The sequence below is a fragment of the Petaurus breviceps genome, unplaced genomic scaffold, assembly GCF_028583685.1.
Source record: "Petaurus breviceps papuanus isolate PSGF00001 unplaced genomic scaffold, PetGlider_PUasm1.0 140, whole genome shotgun sequence".
Classification (NCBI taxonomy): Eukaryota; Metazoa; Chordata; class Mammalia; order Diprotodontia; family Petauridae; genus Petaurus; species Petaurus breviceps.
In genome coordinates this window covers 53,703,650-53,731,478 of record NW_027185698.1, presented here as the reverse complement: position 1 = coordinate 53,731,478, position 27,829 = coordinate 53,703,650, and the positions used below count along the sequence as shown (strand labels likewise).

At 45.0% G+C, this 27,829-nt stretch overlaps 2 protein-coding genes across 2 annotated transcripts in view; one reads left to right on the top strand and one right to left on the bottom strand.

Annotated features, from left to right (window-relative positions):
* USH1C (USH1 protein network component harmonin) overlaps window positions 1–24,265 on the bottom strand; it is a 62,415-nt gene extending 38,150 nt beyond the window's left edge. Inside the window, exons 1-12 of the mRNA XM_069073202.1 lie at window positions 24,059–24,265; window positions 13,555–13,622; window positions 12,541–12,684; window positions 12,178–12,316; window positions 7,367–7,475; window positions 7,221–7,245; window positions 6,848–6,905; window positions 6,220–6,314; window positions 5,348–5,432; window positions 4,352–4,411; window positions 4,150–4,206; window positions 1,287–1,429 (exon numbers count right to left, since the gene is read on the bottom strand). Of these exons, the coding sequence (XP_068929303.1) occupies window positions 1,287–1,429; window positions 4,150–4,206; window positions 4,352–4,411; window positions 5,348–5,432; window positions 6,220–6,314; window positions 6,848–6,905; window positions 7,221–7,245; window positions 7,367–7,475; window positions 12,178–12,316; window positions 12,541–12,684; window positions 13,555–13,622; window positions 24,059–24,094 (1,019 nt within the window). The 5' untranslated portion in view covers window positions 24,095–24,265. The remainder of the gene's footprint in view (window positions 1–1,286; window positions 1,430–4,149; window positions 4,207–4,351; window positions 4,412–5,347; window positions 5,433–6,219; window positions 6,315–6,847; window positions 6,906–7,220; window positions 7,246–7,366; window positions 7,476–12,177; window positions 12,317–12,540; window positions 12,685–13,554; window positions 13,623–24,058) is intronic.
* A 2,091-nt stretch (window positions 24,266–26,356) lies between these two features.
* Window positions 26,357–27,829, top strand: part of OTOG (otogelin) — a 100,937-nt gene continuing 99,464 nt past the window's right edge. Inside the window, exons 1-2 of the mRNA XM_069073475.1 lie at window positions 26,357–26,592; window positions 26,882–26,936. Of these exons, the coding sequence (XP_068929576.1) occupies window positions 26,357–26,592; window positions 26,882–26,936 (291 nt within the window). The remainder of the gene's footprint in view (window positions 26,593–26,881; window positions 26,937–27,829) is intronic.

Here is a 27,829-nt window from a genome sequence, read left to right as displayed (position 1 = left end):
AACCAACATTAACCAAGGGTAATGTTTGATTCATGTCTGGATATTCCTTATCACCAACTCCTTTCTCCATGAGAAACTAATGCCTCCAGATTCCATTTCTAATACAGTTGGAAGATGAGAGAGGAATATTTTTCTCTCTCTTCATATTTCTAGGGCTTTTCACAGTGCCTGGAACATAGTAGGTACTTAATAAGTGCTTAATTAATTGTGGATTGAATACTGCAGATCCACTTTTGATTGACTTTAATACTTACATAGGATGTTGCATTAATCTGGGGGTTTAAGTTAATATAGAAAAGAAATTCAAATAACTAGGGGAAAGAAATTACACTGAAGCCTGTGATTGTAAATGAAAAAAAAATTGCTTGAAAAGGGAAAAACAGGCCAATTTCTTTACAATCAAAAGATATTAACAGGCAGTTACTTCTTAAAGGAAGAGACCCAGGCTATCTAAAGCCATATGAAAAAATACTCTAAATTACTGATAATTCAAGAAATACATATTAAAGCACCTCTGAGGTTATCTTTCACACTGATCAGATTGGCAAAGTTGACAAAAAAAGGAAAACAAATTTTGATGAAGTTGTGGGAAAACAGACACAGCAATGCACTGTAGATGGAGCTGCAGATGGATTGGTCTAGCCATTTTGCAAAGCAATTTGTAACTATGCCTCAAAAGTTACTGGACAGTGTATGCCTTTTCATCCAGCAATATTATTACTAAGTTTACATACCACAAAGATCAAAGAAAAAGGAAAAGAACTGATATGCACAAAAAAGTTGTAACATTTCTTTTGGTGGTGGCAAAGAAATGGAAACTGGTGCTGTCAATCAACTGGGGAATGACTGAACAAATGAAGGCATATGAATGAGATAGAACATGATTGTGCTCTAAGAAACGATAAAGAGGATGGTTTTAGAGAGAAAAACAACAACCTGGAAAGGCTTGTATGAACAGATGCAAAGTGAATTAAGTAGAACCAGGAGAACAAGTTATACAATAAAAATGTTATAGAAATGAATGATCTTGGAAGAAAGCTGATCAACATAATGATCAAAAGTGATTCCAGACAACTGATAATGAAATGTCCTGGGTCTTCTGACAGGCAATGGACCAAACATGCCAAATGAGACACATTGTTGGACAATGCCATTGGTAGATTTGTTTTGTTTAACTTTGAATATTTGTTAGCAAGGGCAAGGGAGTAGGGTGGGTGGTAAAGAAGACAGGAGTAGGTACCGAAGGGCCTAGCCCCAGCCCTTGCCCCGAAGCCCTCTGTTCTCACTGTCTCTCTTTCTCTTGTTGTTCTTGGAGGATTTTGTTGGACTCCATTGCCAGACGCTTCTGTAGCATCAGTTCCTGCCGATCCAGCTCCCGCTGCCTTACCTCTGCCTGTCGCTCCCGTTCTGTCATGAAGAGTTCCCGGCCCTTTCGGTATAAGGAGAAATTTGTTCAAGTTCCTGGTGATCAGTTTGTAGTGGGATGCCTTCCCAGGTTTCCCAATTCCCACAGACATTCATGCTACCCCATTCTTCCCTACTTCAGAGTCTTATCATTGGTCCCAATCCAGGGGATGGGGAAAGACATGAGGATAGATTGAAGCCTTCAGGCCATGGAGTTGTCACCAGTTTATTTATTTGGGACCTTCCTCTTAAAACCTGCTTCTCCTGACTTCCCTGTTTCTCTCCATGGTGCTGGCATCTTCCTAGTTACCCAGACTTGAAATGGTGAAGTCTTATTTGATTCCTCTTCCTCCTTCAAATGTTCTATCCTTTATCCAGTCAGATTATAAACTCCTGCCATTGACTCACATCCATCCCTTCTCTTCTGCACTCCTACCACCTACTTCATCATCTCATCACTTCTAGCTGTGACTATTTTAATAGTCTCCTAACTGGGCTTTCTGCCTCTAGGCGTTCCCCCTTCAATTCAATCCATTCACATGGGGGCAGAACTCTGAGCATTAAGATTGATAAAGGACCAAGTCTGACCATCTGGTATGATGTAAACTTCTTGAAAGCAAGGACTGTTCATCTCTGTCTTTGTATCCTCATTATCTAGCACAGTGCCGATCATATAGTAGGTGATTAATAAATGCTCATTGGTTGATTCAAATTCAACAAATATTTATTAATTGCCCACTGTGCCTATGTCTATTATGCTGGATATTGGGGATATAAAAATAGCTGTGACTCAGACTCTGTTCACCAAGGACTTAAAGGCTTATGGGATGGGGTGGCTAGGTGGTGCAGTGAATAGAGCACTGGCCCTGGAGTCAGGAGGACCTGAGTTCATATCTTGCCCCAGACACTTAACACTTACTCACCATGTGACCTTAGGCAAGTCACTTAACCCCAATTTCCCTGCCTCTCCCCCTCCAAAAAAAAAAGGCTTATGGGAAACAGAGAACATAGTGGAAAGTGAGATGAATACCAAAATGACCAGGCAAATGTGACAAGAAATAGGAAGGGAAAGTTGGGTATATTTCCTTCAAGGAGGAGATGGCATCTGAATTGGGCCTTGAGGTAAGGGAAGGACTTCAAATGACTGAGATTAGAGAAGATATGGAAGCATGTAGGATTTCATGAGCAAAGATGTGGAGTTGGGAGAAAGACAAAAATGCAGGAAAAGAGAATGGTGCTGAGCTTGGCTAGAACATACAGTCTGTGAAGGGAAATAGTAGGAGATAAAGTTGAAGAGGTAGGTATGAGCCAGAATGTGGAGAGAGATTGAATACTAGTATCAGGACCTTACTCTATTTGGTGGGCAATGGGGAGCCACTGAAGGAAAGTAGATCACTGCAGTGCATTAAGAGAATTTCTCTGGCCAAAGCTGAGAAGGATGGTTTGGACAGGGGATGAACTAGAGACAGAAGATCTGGTAGGGGATAGTTTCATTCACTGAGGTGAGAAAGGGAGATTTATTTAAAAAGGATGATTATGGTTGAAGCTAAGGGGAGGGGAATTATATGCTAGGCATAATTCACAGGACCTGGTAAATGATTTGGTAACACTAACTTTGTAAACCTGCATGACTAGAAAGATGGCGGTACCCTTAGCAGAAATGGAGAAGTTAGGGGGAGGGACAGGTTTTGTGAATATGATGAGATAGGTGTGGGATATGTTTGAATTTGAGGTACTAGCATGACTTCCAGATGAAAGAATAAATGAATGTTGATATATCGAATTAGAAAGTTGAACTAGAGGTCTGGGAAAAGGTAGAGGTAAAGATCTTCATATGTAAGTTATGTTTTATAGAAGTGATCATCAAAGTCTGAGAATAGGTAAGATCACCCAGGGAAATAGTGGAGAAAGAGAGAAGAAAAGAGGTCCCAGGATAGGATCATGGGGGAATACCAAAGTGTATTGAACAAGATCATGCCATTTTCCTGCTCAGAGACCTTCAGGGACTTTACATTGCCTACTAAATAAATTAAAAATTCCTGATACTGATATTCAAGTATTTTCACATACTCCATGCTTTAGCTAAATTGGGAGACTCAAGACCTGCCCCTCTCACACCCTGGTGCATTTGAACCCAGCACTCCACCCCTCACAGACAGACTACTTTCACATCTCTGACCTGGTGATCACCTTCTCTTACTTCAAGCATGGGTGCCACCTCTTCCAGAAAGTCTTTCCTGATCTTCCTTAACAAGAAGTAATTCTCTTTTACCACCATGAATCTCTCAGGCCAGTTTGATCTTTACTATGCCCTTAATCCTTTCTTGACTTGATTATAAATATTTATGCACATGTCTCTTCCCTCCTACTAGATAATAAGCTATTTGAGGGCAGGGACCCAGTGTCCTTTTTATCCCCAGTGCCTAGTACCTAGGAGGTACTTAAGAAATATTGACTGTCACTGACACTTCTCTTCCCATGACCGCTGAAATTCTATTCAGTCCAGGTTACTGAGAGTTCTAACTGGTCATTTTGGGGGACAATATTGGGCCCCTGCCCTTCTCAACGTGGACTATATTTAGGTGTGGGATGGGAGAGCAAAGGGAAGGACATCCTTTCTAAACTTTAAGTAAGTCCTTTGAGGAAGTAGACCATGAACTCTCAAGTCAGACCATTTCCCAATGGATACACCACAAGGTCCAGATAGGGGCAGAGCATGGGAACACCAGATCATTTTTGACTTACAGCTCCAGCTACAATGGAGATGGTCAGGCTTCGACTGCTTTTTAGTATGTTTACAGCCTGCAAAGACAGAAGAATGGTCGGATAAAACCTAGGAAAGCAGCTTTCTCTACTAGAGGTAAGGAATAGGGGAAGGAGGAAGAAGGAATAGAGAGATCTGAAGACAACTTCAGAGGGACGGTCTCCTCTGGCAAATGTATCTCACCTCTTTGTGATCCATGTTGGTGAAGTCAATGCCATTTACTTCGACAATCTGATCTCCTGTCTTGGGAAGTAATAAAACATAGTCGCTGTGAGAGTCAGTGGTGTAAATAAAAGTATTCTGGATTCAGTGTCAGGACCTGGGTTGAAGTCTTGACAGAATAAGTCAGTGTAAATCTCTGAATATCCTTATTTGTAAAATGAGGGAGTTGGACAAAATGATCTCTATAACTCTGTTGATTCTGAATCCTATGACCCTGTGTCACTTGGAAACTTTAAAATCTTCTCCCCATCTTGTCAACTTTGGGTGCTTAGGAAATGGGCTCAGTGGTGACAACATAAAGGCTCATTCTCCTCATGTTTTGAGTCAGGAAGAAGCTCCCTTGTTCCTTGTCCAAGTTCCTCCTTGGTTCCAGGGACAAGTGGAGTTGGCCTCCAAAACACCTCTCCCAATTATTCATTCATGCCTGAAATTCTGTGATTAGAGATTCAGTTGTTTGGCTTAAGATTCTGCTCCCTTGTGACATTTGCTATCATCCTTTCCTATATTTAGGTACCAGAGTTCAGCTTCTAAGATACCTGACATCAGTCAAAACAAGCAAACCTGTAATTGAGGTATGCTACCACCAGGTGGTGGTGGTATCCATGACAAGATTTTCAGTACTCAAAGTAATTCCAAGACATTCTTTTTTGGTAGGTAGCAGTATTTGGTCCTTGTAAAACTCATACACTTCAGGGCGACTGAAATGTTCATATTCTTCCCTGAGGTCAGGCTGTGACTGGGCAAATGGCAAAAAACTGACTGTACTAAGTGCCTAAGGGAATGGGAGAAGAAATGGAGAAATGGGCACCACCAAGTTGGGAAAAGGCTATTATAGCAAGGGGTTTGGAGGAGAACAATTTCATCATATTCCCAATTTTATGGGGGTCAGTCATACAGATGTTAGACCTAGTACAGAAAGCAGGGCTGGAGATAATGGGGGTGCAAGCACTCACTCACCTCTAGTCCAACCTCTGCAGACAGGGAGTCTGGCTTCACGTTGCTGATAAAGATGCCTGGCTTCTGGGTGGGACCACTTGAAATGCTGGCACAAACAGATTAGAAGGGCAGGCTGAGGTTTGGCTCTCTCTGTCCCCTACAGATAACCCACTCTTCTTCTCTTCCTCCCCAACCCCTTAGTTACCTGCCAGATTCATCTCTTAATATTCCCAGGAAAGACAACCACCAGCTAATTCCTGAATAATCACCTGATTGTTAGCCTGAACACTTCAGGTATGTTAAACATATGAACTATCTCATATGTTTCTGTATCCCTGTCATAGTACTTAGTATAATATTCTATACAGAGCAGGTTTTTGTGCATGTGTGTGTGTGTGTGTGTGAAAGAGAGAGAGACAGAGACAGAGAAGAGACAGACAGAGAGACAAAGGGACAGAAAGAGAGAGAGGGGGGAGGGAGAGGTGGGGCTAGGGGTGCACATTGTCACCCTTTTTTATTGGAAAAGCAGTTACTAGAATGTGGCACAGGGCTGGAAGCTGGAAGAACCACCTTCACATCTTGGACTTGAATTTTAGAAAGCTGTGACCTTTGCCAAATATTTGACCTTTCTGGGCTTCAGTTTATTCAAATGTTATGAAATAATACTTGCACTACCCAACTCACAGGGTCAGGGCAAGAAAAGCCCTAATAAGTCTGAACAGTTACATAAATGTGCCACTATTATTAATAGAAAGCTCTGTATAGATTTGAATTGCTCATCTTGGTGTTTAGGCAAAACAGTAAGTGCTAATGAGAGAGGAGAGTTGTGTGGGGGGCAGAATGATAAAATGGAATCCTCACCTAAAAATACAATCCATGTGACCACTACCCACCTGCATCCCAGACCTCGAGAACCAATCAGACTGATGAAGACTTTCTTCTCTCTGTTTTCTCGGCTCCCAAGAAAGGGCAGACCACCCCTCCCACCCTGTAACAATAGGAAGAAATAAGATATGTGGTGCTGGACCTGTGCATGCATGTGGCTTCATAGAGGCAGAGCCAACTCAGGAAACTAGGACGAGTCCCGTACCTCTTCTCTGAGCCACAGAAAATAATAAAATGCTTTCTTATCCATCCATCCATCCATCCATCCATCCATCCATCCATCTATCCATCCATCCATCCATCCACTCTGTTCTGAGTCTAGGGCTGAGCTATATTGCCTACTCCAAACCTCATCATCTCTAGAGGAACATTTATTTGCTTAAGGGACAAGCTGTATATATCTCAGTCTGGACAAAGGGTCATTCATAGTGAGAACATTTTATTCAAACTGGTGTGCACAGGGAATGTATCTTCCCTAGCCTTGGTCCCTGGGGCTCATGTCCAACAAATGTAGTCTCTAGTTCATCTAGATAAAGGAACCCAATTCAGTCCAAATCACTCTCTGGTCAAGCATGACCTGTATTAGGAGTCCCCTGTCTTATTCCCAGTCCTAAAGTGAGGCATCATACTTCTTACCCCTGACTCTGCCACAAACTGGTCCACAAACTGCCACTTGAGTGATTCATCAGGAGAGCTGAGGGGGAGAACAAGCATTAGACAGCTGCTGATAGCAGCCCCACATCTGGATACCTCATCGGTCAAGGGCTATCTTTGAGGCAGTGGGGTGGTGGTGAATCTGATTATGTAGCAATCAAACCAACTCAAAATGGAAAAAAGCCTCTGACATTTCCTATAGGACAGTGTCAAAAAGCTAAAGGCACAACTAAATGCAAGAACTGGGGGTTGAATGAATGTCCCTGATCAGCTGAAAAGAGGGGTGGGAGGACTGAGGCATATCAGAGATAGGAGAGCAGGAGACAGAACAAAGAAAGGCTGGTCCTCCACTCACTTTTTCACTGGGATCATGCCAATGTCTGTAGGAGAAAAGATATAGTAAGGAAAACAGTTATACTCTCAATTTCCCTCCCCGCCTCCTCACTGCCCAGTTACTAAGATGCTGCCTCCATCCCCAATTCCAGCACTGACTGTACTCACGCCTCACTTTGATGGACACAGTTTTCTTGGTTCGGATGAGATTGATGATTTCCTCATGGGTACAGGAAGATATAGAGTATCCATTGATCCGGACGATCTCATCACCAAGCTTGGCAGGAGACAAGAGTAAGACTATGGATTTGGGGAGCTATTTTAAAAGGTGGCATGAGCAGACGGGATTGACTGGGAAGTCCAGGGGATGTGCCACAGTAGCTCTTATGGTCTTTCAGAGGAAGGGGTTCATCTATGACATAATGCAGCCTGATTTTGCAGCAGTGGATGTACCATGCCAAATGAACCAAATTCCACTGAATAGTGCCTTTGTGCTCTAGGAAAAGCTGATTAATTTAGTCACCTTTTGTCACCAAATAGACAAAGCCCAGCATTGGAAGGGACCTTGAAACATCATCACCTGGTCCCAATTCACTGTATTTTGGAAGGCTAATCCCCAAACCACCTCAGATAGATGAGCTAATCTTGTTCTTAAAAACCCTACTGACTTCTCCCACTCTTCCCAAACAAGAAATTTCTTTAATTTCTGTAAATAGTTCAATTCAATTTATTAAGAGTCTTCTATATTACAGACACTATACTAGACTCCGGGGGAAACAAAGACAAGAATAGAATATGCCTTGCCCTCAAGAAGCTTATATTCTACTGGTTATAACCAATGATTGTACCAATGGTTGTATTGGACGTAGAAGTAATAGTTACATCTTGGTAACACAGGATGGAAAACTTCTACATATGGCCCTTCCATCAGGGATAATACAACAGCAAGTATTTTTATTTAAAAATTTTAAAAAATCAATGTTTTTGTTAATATCTTTTTGTATCACTTGCATTTCCAGATTCAACAATTAACTACCAACTATGTGCCAGGCATTGGTGCTGAGTAATGGTAATACAAAGACATATATGACAGGTGGAAATAAGGATAATGTGGTCTTATATAAATATTTTTGAGTGTATATATGTGTATGTTCATGTATATCTAGGTCTACTTATGTATATATATATGTGTGTGTATGCATGTATGTGTATATACACACATCTATGTGCGTGCTTAATTGTAGCCTTTTTGGTGGAGAGCAAAGGGAAAAATGAAGTAAAAAGTACACATAAGAGGATAAAAGAAAACATACAGGGAAACAAAGATGGATAGCACTGAAAATAATGTGTAGCATTTATTATATGGGTTTTCTTGAAATGGAAATGTGTTGCTTTATATTGAAGCTTCTCTTATGTTCTGCTGTGTACATAGGAATACTTTTTCTTTTCTTATTTTGTATTTAAGTTTAAGATAAATTTAAAAACTAAAAACAAAATAAAGTAGAGGTGAGGAGGGATTGGAATTATTTCCATAAAACCCCCTAAAGTAAGGGTGGGGAACCTATAGCCTTGAGGCCACATGCGGCCCTCTAGGCCCTCAAATGCAGCCCTTTGACTGAATCCAAACTTCATGGAACAAATCCCCTTAATAAAAGGATTTGTTCTGTAAAACTTGGACTCAGTCAAAAGGCTGCACGCAAGGACCTAGAAGGCTACATATGGCCTCAAGGCTGCAGGTTCCTCACTCCTGCCCTAAAAGTACCCTCACAGCCTTGGTGCAGGGGCTGAAGGCAATGCTGTCTTAACAGAATCACAATTAGAGGGCACAGAAGGATCACTGACTCCGGATGAATGAAAAGGACTGGAAACTAGACCCCATGAACATTCGATGTTTAAACTGGGGCTGGTTAACCTGAAGAAGGAAAGATTTGGAGGAGAAATGGTCGCTGTCTTCAAGTACCTAAAGGGAAGTCATATGAAGAGAGATTTGGCTTGTTCCACTTAAGACGAGAGAGAGCACTCACAGTAACAGAGGGAGGTTACAGGGAGCTGAATTCTGGCTCAAAATAAGGGGAAACTTCCTAACAATCAACTATCTGGAACCAGAATGGGCTGTCCTGGAAGCAGTGAGCTCCCCAGAACTGGAAGTGTTCAAGCCTGAGCCACCTGTCAGAAATTTCCTTTCTTGTTATCCCCAAAATCCAGCTCCACAATGTACTTTCTTGATGAGGACCATTCCATCTCCTTCTTGTTTGCAGGACCCTTTTAGTGGCCTTGGGCTGTGATCTCCAGCCTCTTTGACCACTGACTTTGCAGAGGACAGGCTCTTTAAAGAACCTGAGAGTTCCTGGTTCAACTAATGCAGCCAGAGACCTTGAATGTGCTCAAGTTTCTTCTTGGGTGATGAATGTGACAAGGATGAGGGAACAGAGACCAAGTCTGATATCACCATATTCTCCTTGATTTAAGGAGCCAAAAAGAAATTAAATTACCAGTCCCATGACACTTAACCAATTACAGTTGTTTTTGACAGGAATACTTGAATGATATTGAGAGGTAGGGTGGGTTGAATAGAAAGAAGGCTGACTCTGGAGCCAAATGACCTGTGTTCAAATCCCCCAAAGGAAGTTTACTTCTATGTGACCTTGGGTAAAATAGCTTAATCTCCCCCACACTTCAGTTCTTTCATCTGTAAAATGAAGGGGTTGGGATGGCTAAGACCAGCTCAAGGTTTATGATCCTATAATTTCTCGGTTAATAAATGATGTCCCTGAAAATCCCCAATGGAGAATCATACTCTGATGAGCCCATGGGGAAGAGGGAACAAAAGAGGTGGGCCCTGCGAGCTTGCCTTAATGCAGCCTCCCAGGAAGAATTGTACTCAACTCGATATCAGACGAGGAGGTGGGCTTGTTGCTTGTCTGGTTCCTGAGAAACCTCTGCCACCGCCCTCAAGCTGAGTGTTGAGTTCACTGGCTCCCCTATGCTTGACCCAGAAACATGAATACCCAGCAGGCTGAAACTCACATTTTCCAAATGCCTATTGAGTTCTCCTCTCTCCTCTCCCAAAGGAAACTTACTCCACCATCCCAGGCTTGAGCAGCTCTCACGCTATCCCCCTACCCAAGCCAGCTCAAGTTTCTAGATTAATTTTCTCTTGTCCTCACTCTCATACACCCTGGGGAAAGCCCTTTGCAGAAATGCCACAGATATGATGATCTGAGAGAGCGGGACAAAGAGAGATGGTCATACTAGTCCATGAAAAGCCTTGAGCTTGCCAATTAATAAGCAGAGAGATGTCAAGGACAGTCGAAACTCAGAGTTTCAGCCCCGCGGCCCTCCCAATGCCTCAAATGTCTGATGAGTAATTACCCTGGGAAGAGAGCTTAGTATGGAAATCAAGGCAGCCGGGGTGATGTTATGATAGCAAGTCATTATGTCCTTTCTCAGACCACATTTCTAGTCTAGAAAATATGCTGGGGTGTAGGGAAATAATGCAGGGGGTGAAATTTCAGAAGCTGCTGGCTTTACAATGAGACAGCGATTTAGAACAAAGCGCCGTCTGTCAGCTCCCAGCTCTCACTTGGGGCTCCATACTATCTTGTGCCATCTGGCTCCCAAGCCACATGAAGCCCTGGCTTTAGCAGCACCGCTAGGGCCCTCCGACATTACTCAAAAACTCTCATGGGAACCCGGGAAGGAAGTCTGAGGGTCTCCTTTGTTTTCAGGGACAAGGTACACCTCTATGAGGGGTTAAACTCCGAGCTCCATCCACGCCTGGAAAGGCTGCATTTGTGGCAGCCCCACAGCAGACTCCGTGGTCACTGCCTCTGGCCCTCAGTCACCCCATCCAGTCCTGTAGCACCGGAGCAGTCAGGCAGCATCAGGGGTCACTTTGGGGGTGTGCGTGTGTGAGACTTTTCAATCAAACAATCAGAATTTATTAATGCTGGACCCTACAGCATGCCAGGGGATACAGGGCAAAGGCAAAAAAGAAAACAGACCCAGAATCTGAGAAGCCTATATCTATCATAGGAGACAAAAGGGTACATAAATAGGCACACAAAATATATAATGATAATAAAAATAGCTAGCATTTATATAGCCCTTTAAGGCTTACAAAGCCCTTGGCAAATAGTATCTCATTTGATTCCCACAACAACCCTGTCAGGGAGATGCTATTAATATCCTACTTTAATAATGAAGAAACTCAGCCTGGGGGAAATTAAATGACTTCCCCAGAGCAATACAGATGAGAGCTTACATTTTAATAGGGGAAGACAACATGCGAAAGGAGCAGTGACCAGCCAGGAGGGTTTGGGTAGAGTTGATGTGGTCGTTATTCTGGGGGTGGAGTGGGGACAAGATCGGGGTAGGTTTTGACTGAATAGTTCCTTCCTACTCCTCACCTCCAAATTTTCTGATCAAATGGCACCTTTGGGAGTGACACAATTTGGCCAGGATTGGAATGTCTCCAGGTTTAAGCCATAGATCCACCTCCTGGAGAAATAATAACTAGGCTAGCTGCGGATTTTGACTCAGGTCAAAAGAGATTGAGGTGATTTTGAGAAAAAAACAAAACAAAACAAAAAACTAAAGGTAGAGGTGGGGGTGGAGGGGTGGGGCAGGGTATATGGAGATCAGGAAAGGCTTCAAGTAAGTGGTACTTGAGTTGAGTCTTAAAGGACACCCAGGATTCTGAGGTGAGAAAGCAGTGCATTTTGGGAATGAGAAGAGTCAAGGCAAAGAGAGCCTGAAGATGGAGCGTTGCATGAACAATAGGAAGAAGGTCATTGCCTGATTTCTATGCGTCTGGACTAGCCAGTTGAACTGTCTTGGTGTAATGACCCTGCTGTACCCAATGACTCAATCGAAGGCTATATTAGAATTCAGAACCTAATGGATCTTAATAGTCCTGAACAGAGAGAGAGCTGGGAAGTTCTAGGACCCAGCACTTACCAGGGTCTCCCCTCACTCACCTGGAGCCCGACATTGTCTGCTTGTCCTCCTTTGATGAGGTGGGATATAAAAAGACCACAGCCAAATTCCAGGCCCCCACGCACACTAATGCCCAGACCTTCAGGATGCGTCCTGTCTAAGCGCACCTCTTTTAACTTCCTGTGCAAGAAGACAGAGAAGTCCGACCCATCACTCCAGAAATGGAGGTCCTGACCACAGCCACCCTTTCCTTATCCAGCTAATGTAATCCAGCCACTTCTCCTCTCTGTGCATCAAGAAGGCCCCTTGACTTCAGTGCCTAAGGCCCTGCTCAACTCTGGGCTCCAACCTCACCTTGCCTTGCCTACCCCCACCCCCCATCACTTCCTCTATTCTGTCCCTACCTGGAACGCCTGGGTGTCAGCTGATCATATTCCACCTGGTGCTTCAGTGGGATCAGGGGCCGGACAGCGTCAAACAGGGGCAGGCGATTGGGTTCGTTGATCACCAACTTCAGGTCACCCACCAGCACAGAGACATCCATGGCCCTTGTAGGAAATGCAACAGGAGAGCATGTATTCGTTGGATTTTCCAGGCACTAAACTAAGCAATGGGGAGGAATGTAAGAAGCTAATATTCTAATTGGGAAGACAATGCTTGTTGGGAGGCAGTGGCCAGGGAGATTATGTTTTAGTAATGTAGGTTGTATTGTTATTTTCAGGGATAGGGACAAAGAAAAAAACCAGGATGCTGAAAATGTCGTTTTCTTGAGGATGAGGGACTCTGACAGGCCAAATTAATGTAGTACAAAGGAGAGATGGAAAGGGAAATGGCATAATACAAAGGCCCCGAGGGGATCTAAGTAACTTGTCTCTGTGAGCTCAGAATAATATGGTGTGTATTTTTCAAGGTAGGGGTGGGGTGGGGGAATTTATAGGGACAGCCAGGTGTCCAACCAAAGGAAAACACCCAGCCTGAGGTCCTGACACACATTCCTGCTCCCCAAAGTAACCCCTGTCCCTCTCACACCTTTGTCCCCCTGGTCTTCCTGATCTGTCCTTCCCACCTCTGTCCCTAATAATACTTCTATGAAGAAGCAAGTCTGTATAATTAACAGCCCTTGATTCTCCTGGGGCTGACCCAGCAGGTGTTGTCAATGTGGAAACAGTTATAGAGCCCAGAAAACCGGAAACTGGGTCGGGTGGTAGGCTAGTCTGGTCCACTCCCCTCAGCACAGAGGCCCACAGAGACTGGGTGCCAGGGCCTACAGCCCTTGAAACAATAATGATTCAACTCGGGCAGCACATAGCTCAGTAGGGGAGATGGGGAGGTAGAGAAAGGAGTAAGGGAGAGAGGATGAGGAGGGGGAGATAGAGTGGAGAAGATAGGGAGGAACCTGGAGTTACTTTTATACTCACTCGTGGTACATACGTAGAACATCATACAGGTAATCCTTCTCGGCATCATTTTCAATCAGGAAATCCACCTAGAACAGAAGGGTCACATTCCGGTTGAGTCTTCACATCCAGAGACCCTGAAGTACAGCTAGGAGCCCAAAGGTTAACCTCCCTTTCCTCTGAGTAATTCACCAGATCACCCACAGGCCTCCATCCCAAAGGTCATGCAGATATGGCCATGCTGACATCCCTGCTCCCTTTCTAGATAAATGCCAGCCTCTCCTCAGATGTGGCTTCATCCCCACAGAGGAATGGTGATATCACCCTCCCCAACTTGCAGGTAATTATTCAACCAACAGGTATTTTATTAACTGTGCTAACTCCTGGGAATGTAAACACAAAGATAGAACAATTCCTGTCCCCAAGGGACTTACATTCTACTGCTGGAATATCATGTCTGCAGATGAGTAAGTATAGGACACATTTATAAGAGTAATGATGTCAGCTTCCAGAAACAGATGTAGGGATGTCCCCTTCCTCTTTCCCACAGATGTGTTAATGACAACCTCCTGTCTCCCACCTCTCTGGAGATGTGTGGAAATGCCAAGTCCTTAGGGTGGCTAGGTGACCCAGAGAATAGAACACCGGCTCTGGAGTCAGGAGGACCTGAGTTCAAATCTGGCTTCAGACACTTGACACACTTACTAGCCGTGTGACTTAGGGCAAGTCACTTAACCCCAATTGCCCTCCAAAAAAAAAAAAGGAAATGACAAGTCCTTCACACAGACATAGCAATGCAAAAATGTCTCACACACACACACCCTCCTCCAGATACACAGATGTGGCGATAAAAACCACGACAGCCCCACCCCAGTAAAGGCCTAGAATGCCTTGCCTGGTGGTGTCTGGACTGCTGGATGAAAGCTTTCAGGAAGGACTTGGGCCACTCGTCCATGCCCACACAATACATATATGTTCATAACACATGTCCACATAGCAAGAAAACACTTGCCCACTGGGCCTAAAGCAGAGTCTGTCTCTGAGCTCTGAGCCTCTGGTCACCCCCCCTGTTGTCACTCCCTTCCACCCCAGCACGTCCCAGCGCAGGAACAGCAGAGAGTTTCAGGTTACATCATTTCCACTTTGCTGACCAGAGTCATCTCCAAGGTCAGATTTGGGAGCTGCCTCATAATGACCTCTTTCCCAGGAGAGCTGCTGGCACTTAGGAATTCGGCACCACTCCCAGATAGTCATATAGGGTAAGTCTCTCTAACTGTGCATCAGGTCTGTCTCTTCATCCCCAAGACCTTCTAAAGCATGAGGTTTGGGGAAATTATCTTTTTTTTTTGGTAAGGGGAAAGGTAGGGCAACTGGGGTCAAGTGACTTGCCCAAGGTCACACGGCAAGTACGTGTTAAGTGTCTGAGGCCAGATTTTAACTCAGGTCCTCCTGACCCCAGGGCTCGTGCTCTCTTCACTGCGCCACCTAGCTGCCCCTGTTTTGGGGATTTATCAAAGGTCATATTGGACATCTCCCTACCTCTGGCACAGCTGCATCATGGAGATGATGGTCTCTTATTGGTAAAGCTTTCCAGGGGCTAAAGTCAATAGCTTTGCTGAGATGCTTATTTCATTCATATATATAATACACAATCACATATAATATAATATATATCATATATGTCTCAAACTTATTAACGTTCACTGTTCTTAAAAAGAAAGACAGCTATTCCTCATGGAAGGAGAGAACATATATATGTATATATTTAATATTATGTATTAATAATGTAATATTTTTAATGTTATAATAGTATTATAATATATTTAATGTATTAGCATTATATATTTAATATTATATATATATATATTCCTTATAGATGTCTTAACACTTAACTTGCCGTGTGACCTTGGACAAGTCACTTAACTCTAATTGCCCTACATTCCCCCCTACAAAAAAAAGGTAATTCCCCAAAACCTCATGCTTTAGAAGTCCTGGGGGCTGAAGAGACAGATCTGATGTGCAGTTAGAGGAGAATTACCCTATGCGGCTATCTGGGAGTGGTGCTGAATTCCTAAGTGCCAGCAGCTCATGTACAATCCCATTAAACATATTTCCACATTAATCATGTTGGGTCACACAGTTTCTAAGTGTCCAAGGCAGGTTTCCTTTCTAAGTCTCCAGACACCAAGTTCAACACCCTTTCTACCATGCCATGCTGCTATGAGGACTAGAGTACCTGGCACATAGTAGTCACTTAATGTTCCTAAGAGAGCACCAGGGACAGAAGACTCAGACACACCTAAGATCCCAAGCTCCAGGGAACCATAGGCACTAGGGACCTGAATGGGATAGAATCAAACAATCAGGAGACAAGGTTTTGACACAGAGGGCTATCTTTGGGGTGTGTCTCACTTCCTTTCACCCTGGGATGAGTCTACTGGACTGATGTTCAGCAAGTTCAAACTTCCTGAGACTAGCACCAGTTACTCACCCATGTACCTGGCCAGAACTTTCTCTGGAGACCTCCAGATTCCTTGTGTTTAGTGCAAGCAGCCATGGAAGCTAAGACTTGCATCCAAAACTCATTTATACTCAGTCACCATAGAGTCTCAAAGGGGTCTGAGTAGTTGGAGAGTTCAAATATATATTATGTTGCCTCAAATACTTTGTTCTCTTGGGTTCTTGGTTTCTTCCACTCCACTCCCATTGACCTACAGCTTCAATATTCATACAGATGAATCGATATCTCCTTGATCTTACCATAACCTATATCTTTACTACCTCCATGATTGTCATCATCATTTGTCCTAAAAGTATCTTCACCCTTACAGCATGACATCCAGTCCATTACCTCCTCTCTGCTCTCCCAGTCCATTATCTCCACTCTGGACTCATTTTCTTCCCCTCACAGTTTTGGATGTTGGGTTGACCAGTTCAACTATATACTATCATCTGCCCTTTAGTCTTTTGTCCCCTTGTTCTGTTACGGTTTGGTAAGGTATAACTGGGAAACTTGGATTGCCCCCATCTTCCTATTTCTCCATTTTTTTTTTTGCTTTTTGGAGCGGGGACGGGGAGGCAGGGCAACTGGGGCTATGTGACTTGCCCAAGGTCACACAGCTAGTCGGTATTATGTGTCTGAGTCCAGATTTGAACTCAGGTTTTCCTGACTCCAGGGCGGTGCTTTATTCACTGTGACACCTAGTCACCCCCTATTTCTCCATTCTTACTAACATGCTATTGATTACTATTGGAGAAGTCACACAACTATGCTAACTGGGACCACAAAGTTGATACTAACTAATCTCAACTCCCCCTCTCTGTTGCACAGTAATCTTTTGATGCTACTCTGCTCAACATTTTGGCACTCCACAACAACTATTCTTAATTTTCTCTCCTCCAACCCCTTACATTATTTCCCCCTTTCCTTCTTAGGAAAGAACTTTGCTTTCTCCTACCTGAAAAAGCATCTGTCATGAGCTCCCTCTTGTACTCTATTCAACATCTCAAAACCCCACTACATTCTCACCATTCTTTCTTACCAAGGTCATCCCCTCTACTTGTGCCCTTGGTCTCATCTCTTCCAGGAGTTTGTGCCCTTAATCATGTGCTTTCTCTCCCTCCCCCCTCCTCCCTCTGTCTCTTTCTACCCCCTTATACTGCATTTCAAAAATCAATTTCATTAAGTATAAGGTAGACAAAGTATGGTTATATAAAAGTTGGTCTTGAAAATATCTGGGGCTCTCTTGGACTTCAGACTCAATATGAGTCAATACTGCAAAAGAGTGCAGAAAGCTAATGCCATATTAGGCTGTATTGGTAGGTTTGCTGTCTGGGGCTAAGGAAGTAATAGACTCATTGATTTTGTCCTTATCATTTGGAGCATTATTTCACATCGTTGTAAATACTTTGCAATTCAACTTTTGAGAATTATTTGTTCATTTCTGTTGACCATTTATGGGGAATGGCTATTAGTCTCATATATATTTATTGTTTATGTATCTTAGATACCATACTCCCCCCCTCCCACTTAATAATATACGACTTCTAGAGTATTATGTTTGACTCTGTTTGACACATTTCAAGAAGGGCACTCAATACACTGGAAAACATGACAACTAGAATGACAAAGGGTTTAGAGATTATGCCATACCAAGACTGGCTGAAAGGACTGGGAGAAGAGGAGACTTAGGGCTGACAGGCTAGCTGTATTTAAGCATACGAAACATTATCATGTGGGAAAGTGATTCAGCTGGTTCTGTTTAGCCCCAGAAGTGGGGCAGATTTAGAGTTAACATAAGTAAAAACTTGTTCACCATTAGACCTATTCCAAAGTTGAATGAGTTATCAACGGAGGTAGTCGATTCTCCCCCATTGGAGCTCTTCAAATAGAGGCTGGACCACTACTATCATAAGGCATTATTGGAGGGAGAGGAGATACTTCTTCAGATATGAGTTGGACTAGAGGCCTCTAAGGTCTCTCCTAACTCTTAGATTACACTCTATTCCTTCTCCCACCCCTAATACGCACATACTCTGTGATACAGTGACATTGGCCTTCTTGTTGTTCTTTGAACAAGATTTCCATCTTTGAGCACTGGGCATTTTCACTTGTCCCCAGTGCCTAGAAAGTCTCTCCCTCCTCAACTCCAACTCCTGTATTCCTTGGCTTCCATCAAGTCCTACCTAAAATCCCATTCCTAGAGGAAGCCCTTTCCAATCCTCCTTAATTCTAGTGTCTTCCCTCTTTTGATTATTTCCTATTTATCCTATATCTAGGGGAAGCTAGATGGCACACTGAATAGAGTACTTGGCTTAGAGTTAGAAAGACCAGGGCTCAAATCTGATCTTAAACACTTAATCACTGTGTGACCCTGGGTAAGTCATTTAATCTCTGCCTGCATAAAACTGAAGAAGGAAATAGCAAACCACTCTAGTATCTTTGCCAAGAAAATCCCATGGACAGTTGATCCAAAAGGTCACAAAGAGTTGGATGCAACTGAACATATCAATCCTGTATGTGGTTTGTACGTAGTTGTTTGCCTGTTGTCTCTCTCATTAGGTTGTAAGCTCTTCAAGGGAAGGGACTGTCTTTTGCCTTTTTTTTTTTGTATCCTCAGAGCTTAGCATATTGCCTGGCACTTAGCAAGCACTTAATAAATGCTTATTTTTTTTTTTCCTTTTGGAGGGCAATTGGGGTTAAGAGACTTGCCCAAGGTCACACAGCTAGTTTTTGTGTTAAGTGTCTGAGACTGGATTTGAACTCAGGTCCTCCTGACTCCAGTGCCGGTGCTCTATTCACTGCTCCACCTAGCCACCCCTTATTGATTGATTATATCCAATAAGATGCTATTGAATAGGAATAGAGTGTTATATGTGAGTTCAAGACCTATGATCCCATGAAAGGTCTGAAGAATTCTAAGGGCAAACTTAGAAGATGAAATAGGAAAAAGCAACCAAATCTGACCAAACCCAGACACAGAGAAGAAATTTAGTCTGGAAATGGCCACATTAAAGGTACTCAGGGATCAGTGTTTCCCAGAGGGAAAGATTTCAAAAGGGTGACAAAGATCATAGTCTCTGATCACACACACACACACACCACACACGCGCATGCACACACATGCACATGTGCACGCGCACGCACATGCACACACGCAGGCACACGCACACATGCATGAACACGCACACACATACGTGCGCGCACACAGACACGAGATTCCTGACTTCAGAACCATTATGTCCACTTCCTCATCCCTATAAGACCTTTATGCGAAGTGCTCGTGATAACTTTACTTTGTTAGCATTTGAACATTTCTGATGGGGTTTCTTCTATGAGGAAAGCAGTATAAATATTAGCACCGTCATTTCATACCTCACAAAGACAGAATGAAAGCACATAGCTAGTGAATAAATAAGTCAGAACTAAACTCAGATCCTCTGACCCTAAATGCCTTTGGCAGCAATATATTACCTACCAGTGAGGGCTTGTGCATCATTGGAGATGTTGGGAGAAGTTTCAAGGTTCTGTATGACTATAAAAGATGATGGGCCATTCATGTAAGTGGTGCAGGGGATAGTGTCCTGGGGACCTAGAGTCAGGAAGTTGTTGTTCATGCATTTTTCAGTCCTGTCTGACTCTTTGTGACCCTGTTTGGGGTTTTCTTGACACTAGAGTGGTTTGCCATTGCTTCATTTTACAGATAAGGAAAATGAGGTAAACAGAGTTAAGTGACTTGCCCAAGGTCACACAGCTAGTAGCTGTCAAGTGTCTGAGGACGGATTTGAATTCAGGTCCTTCTGACTTCAGGGCTGGTGCTCTATTCACTTCGCTACCTAGCTGCCCCTCTGCTTCCTCTTAAACAGCAGGAGAAGAATGGGAGGTCAGCTGGCATCTAGCTCTGCCCATTTCTCCATCACATCTAGTCAATGCAGGCAGATCACCAAAGTCATAACCATTCAAGACCAGGATAAACCAACCAGAGAAGCACCTGCAGGTTGGAGTTTTCTAGGGAAGGATTTTGCTGAGCCTAGCAAGGAGACACTAGGTATAGGCTAAGGGAGCCAAATAGGGAGCATAAGCATGGAGTGTGGAAGTTCCCAGAAAAATGGCAGGAGGATGTCCACTCCAGTGTGGAGACCACTCTGAAAGATCAAGTTTTCAGCTTGTAAATCCACGATGAATTCTTATTGTTCAAGTAAGTAAGCAGACAACTCTCTCTCTCTCTCTCTCTCTCTCTCTCTCTCTCTCTCTCTCTCTCCCCCACTCTCTCTCTCCTCTCCTCTCCTTCCCTTCCTCTCTGCCTTCTCATGCTAGTCTTGGTTTTAGAAGTTGTTGATACTAAAGGGATCATAGTTCTTTGACATCTCCCTTTCTATTCTAGAATTTTATCAAAGAAATACCTTTAAACCTGCTAGAATGCAATTCACAAAGAGCCCCTAGGAGCTATAACAGAGAATCAATTTATCACGGTGTAAGGGAAAAAGTATTGAATGTGGAACCAGAGAGTCTGATTTCCCCACCTCGTCTTTTCACTTATTATTTGTATGATCCTGGGCAAATCATTTGCCTTTTTCAGGACCCAACTTCTTCATCTGTAAAATGACCTCTAAAGGTACATTTTGAGTCTAAAATTTATGGTCTGATAAAGGTGCTAAAGTCCAGCAAGAAGCCCCAAAAGGTGATAGGAACCTGTATTTAAAGCTGGAAGGAGTTCAGAGACCTTGGACTACAGTTGGACCTCTTTGTTTTACAGACTGGAATTGTGTCTCAGAGAGGTCTATTGATTGCCCGATGTCACTCAGGTTCCTAAATAGCACACCTGGGTTTTGCACCTACGTTCTTTGACTTCAAACCCAGCACCCTCTTTACTATATAAATTTAATATGTCTGAGATAGCAACAAGGTCACTTCAAAAAACAAGAGATTTATGTTGCAGTCCAGTGCCAGTAGTTCTCCCCTGCCCCAGGTTAAAAATTAGCTTCAAATGACGATTCAGCACAAAATGCATTTTTCTCTCATGTTTTTCCCAGGTATTCTGTACCTCCAAACTCTGAATTCATTCCAAAACCTCGGACACATGGCGTGTGTGTGTATGAGTGTGTGTGTGTGTGTGTGTGGTGTGTGTGTGTGGTGTGTGTGTGTTGCATGTTTTTGCACGGGCACCTGAGTGCAGGGATGGGGGCTGGGGGATTAGGAAAACTTCCTTCTTTAGGGCCTACCACTCCCTCAGACAGCTGTTTGGTACAAAGTCCAGACCAGCCCCCACCCTGCCATCTCATCCACCTACACACTTCTTGGGAGCATAAATCCATAAAGATGAGCATGATGAGGAAACAGTTACGGAAGTACAATGGAACTGAACTAGGTACTCACACACACACACACACACACACACACACACACTCATACACTTATACCTCAGAACTTCCTTCCTTAAACAAGGACCCCAAAACAGAGTGGAGCACACACACATCCCTCAGGGCTTCCTTCTTTAAAGGACCCTGAAGAGGACCAGAAAACACACACACACACACACACACACACACACACACACACGCACGCACGCACGCACGCGCACACATTAAAGAGGAGGAGCTACGACCAAGCCCAGCCTCTGGGACTTTGCCTTTCACAGCCCAGTGGCACAAGTGAAACTGGAGTCTGCAGGCCAGACACAAGAGATCCTTGGGGGGTGGGGGGAGGGGGTTGGGCTTCTTCAGAATGGGTTGCTTGAAATCCACACTCACCAAACACTCATCGGCTGAAATTTCTTCCCTTATGTCCTTTTTGCACTGAACTGTCCTGCTGTGCTCACCATCAACCTGGACTCAGCCTAATTCTTACCTATCTCACATTTTCCCTACTCTCACTGTGGAATCTGCAGTGGGAAGTCTGCATCTTTATCCTTCCACTCTATAACACTACCCACCCCCATCACAGGCCCCACAACAACATGAGTGCCAGTTATACAGTGGAGTGGAAAAAAATGCTGGACTGGAAATCAGGACACAGGGGTTCGAGGGTTCTCTCGGTTCTATCATCTTTTTTAGGGTTGGACAAGATGATCTTCACTGGACTAATAAAAAACCCTCCTAGTTGGTCTCCCTGGTCCCCAGATCAATCTCCACAAAAATGCCAAAGTGGTTGTGCATAAACACAAATCTGAAAACGTTACTCCTCTGCTCAAGAAGATCTAGTGGTTCCCTCTAGAATAAAGCCCTTCACCATCTGACTCTGAGACTTTCCAGACTACTTTCCATTATGCATTTCATGGTTCAGCCAAACTGGCTCATTTGTTATTCCTCATACACCACAATACAGCTTTTTGGGAACTTAAATATAACCCCTTCTTTTGTAAAATGAGGAAACTGAGGCTAGGGGAGGTGAAGTAACTTGTCCAAGTCACCCAGCTAGTCACAATTAAGACATCACCTGACCCCTTCTCCTCCCACTCCAGAGCTCTGTCTTTGCATGGGCTCTATCCCATGTCTGGAGTGGAATCCCTCCTCATTTCTGTCCCTCAGAATCACTAGCTTCCTTCAAAGCTTTGCTCCTGTGTGTACAAGGGCTTTCCTGATCTTCCCAGCTGCTTTGTATTTTTCTCATGCATATTTTGCATCTACTTAGAACAGCAGCTCCTGAAGGCAGACATGGTTTCAGTTCCCCTTTTTGTATATGGGCCCAACACAGTCCTTGGTACATACATGGTTGGTGCTTTAAAAATACTTGTCTGTTGTGACCTTGGGCAAGTCACTTGACCCCAATTGCCCTACTTTCCCCCCTCCAAAAAGAAAAATGCTTGTCTGTGTATTCATTGATAATCTGTATGGTCTTTTCTAGCTCTGACATTCTACAGGTGTCTGAACCCTTTGGGTAGAATGAAAAGTTATAATTTTACCCTGTTAGGATGTGAGTGGCTACACAGAGGGGTACTCCAATGAACCTCACCACTTTTCAGATCAGCCTGATGTTTGATGAGGTGCTAACCAAACACCAAGAGCTTCCAACTGGCAGACATCATACTGAGGACCTTCAAAGTCAGGGGCCTCCCGATCCTTCTCTCTTAAAATGGCAATATCTGCCTTCGATCTGTTCTGTATTCCAACCCCTAAGCCTTAACTGGGTGACTAGGTCCACCAGAGCCCTTCTTTTGAGCATCAAGGCCTTTTTATACAATATTGAGCAAGGATATGGATGGAAAGCCCTTTCTGAGGTGAAAGGGCAAAAGCTCAGCTTCAAGGTAATCCACGACTCATTTCTTTCATGCTTGACTGGTCAGGCTGGGGACAGGAATGGGAATCCGGCTAAGTGCGTATGAGTGTGGGGTGGGGGTGGGGCAGTGAGGGTTCTTCCTAGGAGTCTCAGCCCCAGTGAAGGTTCTTCCTGGGAGTCTCAGCCCATTTGAAAATTTAACTGGGACTGATTTAGGAATCCCTCTGGCCGTGTGTGTGTGTGTGTGTGTGTGTGTGTGTGTGTGTGTGTGTGTGTATGTGTGTGGGTGGGTGGGTGGTGGTGGTGGTGGAGGGAGAAGGAAGAGCAGGGCACATTTTGGCTCCCATTTGAAAGGGAGGGTCAGGATGGGTGTCCCAAGATGGGTGTCCTCAGCCAGGTCCCAAGTTAATACAGGAGTCTCCTGGGGGTGGGAAAGAGGGGAGTCATATCGATGGGGGATGAAGAGGCTACTTTAGAAGAAGGGGATTGGGGATAGTGATGTGCAGTGAGGCTAGTCGGGCTTGCTTCCTCCCTCCCTCTCTAAGAGCTTCACTTAGAAGCTCCGGGCCAAACAAGCAGTTCGAGCAGCCCAAGTTGGGGAGAGAGGTCCCTTGATCATCCTCTGGCGGTGTTAAGGGCACAATGTCTGAGGTCGACCTTGTGAGAAGTGGATGTGGACCGGAGGTCCGGTGGAATCAGCTCCAGCTACCCCGGCTTGTCCTGTTCTTCCCTCTCCTCCCTCGTATTCTCCAGCCCGAGCTCCTGCGGCCCCGACCTAGCGCCACCCGCCTGCCCGCTAGTGGCTCTGACCTTGTGCCGGAATTCCCGGGCCACCTTCCTATCCATTGTTGGACCAGGCCGCGTTGCACCGCACCGCTCGACTTCTTTGGGTTCAGACTGGAGGCAGCTAGACAAACCCCTGGGAGGGGCAGAGACCAGATGGATGCAAAGAGCGGCTGCAGAGTCGATCTCAGAGCTGGGAAGCCGGTGTGGGGCGGGATCCTGATCAGCTGGGAGTAGGGTGCGCAGGTAGGGGCGGGGCGTAGGGTGCGCAGGTTGGGGCAGGACTGGTTCCCGTAGAGTGAGGGGGGCGGGGACAGGGCTAGGAGGCGAGGCTGGAGGTCTGGTGGGAAAGGGGTGTTGGACTGAAAGAACTGAGAAGACTGTGTCCACATCGGATCCACATCTCCAGAAGTGACTCTAACTCCTGGAGATACCCCGGTCTCTCCTCTCCAAATCACTCAAACAATAGGGGTCTAAAATGAAAAGTTAAGGCCAGGGTCGCCAGGAGCTCCCAGCTCCTTAAGGAGGTCGGGGTTCACCGAAAGTCTGCAGCGATCACTTGGAGGCCAGTTTGTGGATTGGTGATCGGAGCACAACTCTCCAGACCAGTCCTTGCGTTGTTCACCTGGCTGTTCTCACCACAGAAATCCCGACAATCCAGAAGGGAAGCAGAAGAGTCCATCTCCCCTCCTCCAATCCCCCTCAACCCATTTCACCCCCAGCCTATCCGCACCCCACTACACTTCAGACTGATAGAAGGGAAGAGAAATTGATGAAAGGTCACATATCAGGCAGAAAAAGGGTATGGAAAGAAAAGTTGAACGAGAGGGGGGTGGGTAGGAATAGAGAATTCCAAAAGAGGGTGAATTTTCCTTGAAGGCTAGCCTTGGACCAGGGCTTGATGTTTGCCACTTTTCAGAGAAGTGGGTGCCTGCTTGCCTCTGAGAGTGGGTTTTCCAGCATAACTAATGTGCTCCCACCTTAACTCCCAATATTCCACGTATCTAGGGCAGTTCTTTGAATATTCGAGATATATTTCTTTGAGTGAACTCTTCATTTATTCCAAGGTAAAAATGCCCCAGGGAGAGGCAACAGGTCACATTTATCATATATTTACAACTCAGCCTGAATTACTTGTGTGTATGTGTGTGTGTGTGTGTGTGTGTGTGTGTGTGTGTGTGTGTGTGTGTGCGCGCGCGCGCGTGTGTGTCGAGGCAGGCTTTGTCTTATGTCATTCTTAAAGGAATTCTGTAGGCCAAAAAAAGACTTCTTTTTCGGTTGTCCAAAGTTTCACAACCCGGAATTCTTTGGTGGGATTAAGAGGGGCAGGTGTGAAGTCTTTCTAGTGAAATTTGAAAACAAACCCTTGGGGCCTTCGATTCACATTCACTAAGTTACAAACCTGAGATCCTTTCCTGAGGTCAGGCTTTGAAAAAGTGGGTGGAAGAATACAAAGGCAGAGGTTATCTCCAGAAGAAGAAAGATGGGAGATTAGCTTCCTTCAAAGCTTGAATCACACTCACCAAACACTCTCTTTAGTTGAACTTTCTTTCCTTTAGCAGGGTGAGCTAACAGGAGGTGGTGTTCAGGCCCTAAGGCAAGTCCAACCTTCATCTTCATCTACTTATCAACACTCCATCTACTTATCAATTTAGAAAGTCTTCCTCAGCTATCCCCTCCAGGCAGCAGACAGGATAGGACACCGCAGAGGATGGGGAGACAACTTGGCCTTCTAGGCTTTTTTGGGGTGGGGTTGGGAGCCTGGTAGGAGGTAGAAGGGTAGGTAGGAGCACTGTCCATAGGACAAGATCTGGAAAGGTCTGAAGAAATGAGCCAGATCAAGCCGCGTGTCTGAGTGCAAAGGTACCCTGGAGAAGAATTGGACCCAGGGCGCAGAAATAAGACCACAGTGACTGTTTTACATACCTGAGCGAGAAAGTGCTCTGGACAAAGAGTTGCTAATCTATTGTTTGAATGGACTTGAATAGACCCTGCCCACTGTGAAAGGGTGCTAGCCCCGGCCTCCTCCCTAGGGCGGGCGGGGAAAGGCAGGTAGTACCTAAAGTATAGTAATGAGCTGGGCTGTCCTAGCGCGCCCTCCCAGGATCCCCGAAGAAGTGAGGCAAGGGGACTGAGATTAATAGAGAGTGGGACTGGCCTGGACGGGATAGGATAGACGGGACAGGAGCGAACGGGACAGACAAAGGAAGAGGCTCGGCGCTTCCCAAAGGCCTCGCCTGCGGTTTCCCGGAGATGCTCCCTCGCCTAGTCTAGGGCATCCTGCACCCAGTCGTCAACTAGAACCTGTTTATTGGGCGGTCCTCAATGGGGGTCCTGGTCTCGAACTCCACAGCTTCTGGGATCTGGCTGCTGTTTTTTTGTCTTTGGATCCCTGGCGGTGAGCTAAAAGTTAGGAATGAAAGCCAGGGCGAAGGTCGGGGAAACAAAGGTCTAGACTCCGAGTTAGAGGCTTTTAAATTTGCTATCCTCCCTCTATTTTCAGCCTCCTCGTCGACTCCCTTTAGCAGCCGCACGGAGTCGCCCCCCGCTTCGGAGCGCAGGTGAGTGGGATGGGAGGTTGGGACCCATATCCGCCACTCTCCCGCAGGCACTCTGCGGGAACCTCTGTCCACCCCCAAAGGATTTGGGGGCTTTTATATACCCCTGGACACGTCGTGGGCGCGTCCTGGTGAGAAAAAAAGAGTAGGGCCAAGTGAGGAGGGTAGGGCTGGTTTGGTCTGGGCCAGAGTGGGGGTGGGGGTGGGGAGCCGGGGGAAGTTGCTTAACCGCCTAAGCCCTAAACTAAACTCAGCTAAGCTTTCCTTAGACCGGAGTCTCTTCCCTCCCCAGCTTTGAAGAGGGCAAGCTTCTTCTGGGAGACGTCCCTGCCGCCGAAGAAGACCAGGTAAAGGGACAGCATGAACACTGGTGTGGGGCTTCTCCATGGGGGTGAGAGGAATCCTCTGCCAGAGCTCCCATCTCTCCACCTCTTTGTCTTGGCTGGGAAATGGTTAGCGATGTCCTTTCTACATACACTGAACCAAGCAGTACACTTAGAAAAAAGTTGGGGCATGTGAGTAATCTGGGCAAAAGAAAATCTTGTGCTGTGGACTGTGCTCCAGTTGAGGCAGGCGATATAGGGAGGCTATAGGATGACATCTTCCGAACTGGGAAGGAGTTGAATTAGATGAAACCCTAAAATCTCTTTCAGTTTCAAGATTTTGCAAATCAGGTCAATGGGACAGCAGGTCTACCTGGGTAGTGTCATTTTAGGCCAACTGGCATTCAGGCTGTCTCATGAGCCAGACAATCAGAGCCAGTTCCCCTGAACCTAGAAGTAGGTATGTGTGGAGAATGCCTGCATGTGTGTATGGGGGTGGGGTGGACCCACCAAACTGGTAACAGACAATGGCTTTGGGGTATTGTCTAAAGAAGGCGACACTGGGGGGAGAGGGGAATGAGAACTCTCCTTTCTTTCTTTCTTTCTTTTTTTCTTTCTTTCTTTTCTTTCTTTCCCTCTTTCTCTCTTTCCCTCGTTCTCTCTTTCTCTCTCCTCTCTCTTTCTCTCTCTCCCTTTCTCTCTCTCCCTTCCTTCCTTCCTTCCTTCTTTCCTTCCTTCCTTCCTTCCTTCCTTCCTTCCTTCCTTCCTTCCTTCCTTCCTTTCTTTCTTTCTTTCTTTCTTTCCCTCTTTCTCTCTTCTCTCTCTTTCTCTCTCCTCTCTCTTTCTTTCTCTCTCTCTTCCTTCCTTCCTTCCTTCCTCTTTCTTTCTTTCTTTCTTTCTTTCTTTCTTTCTTTCTT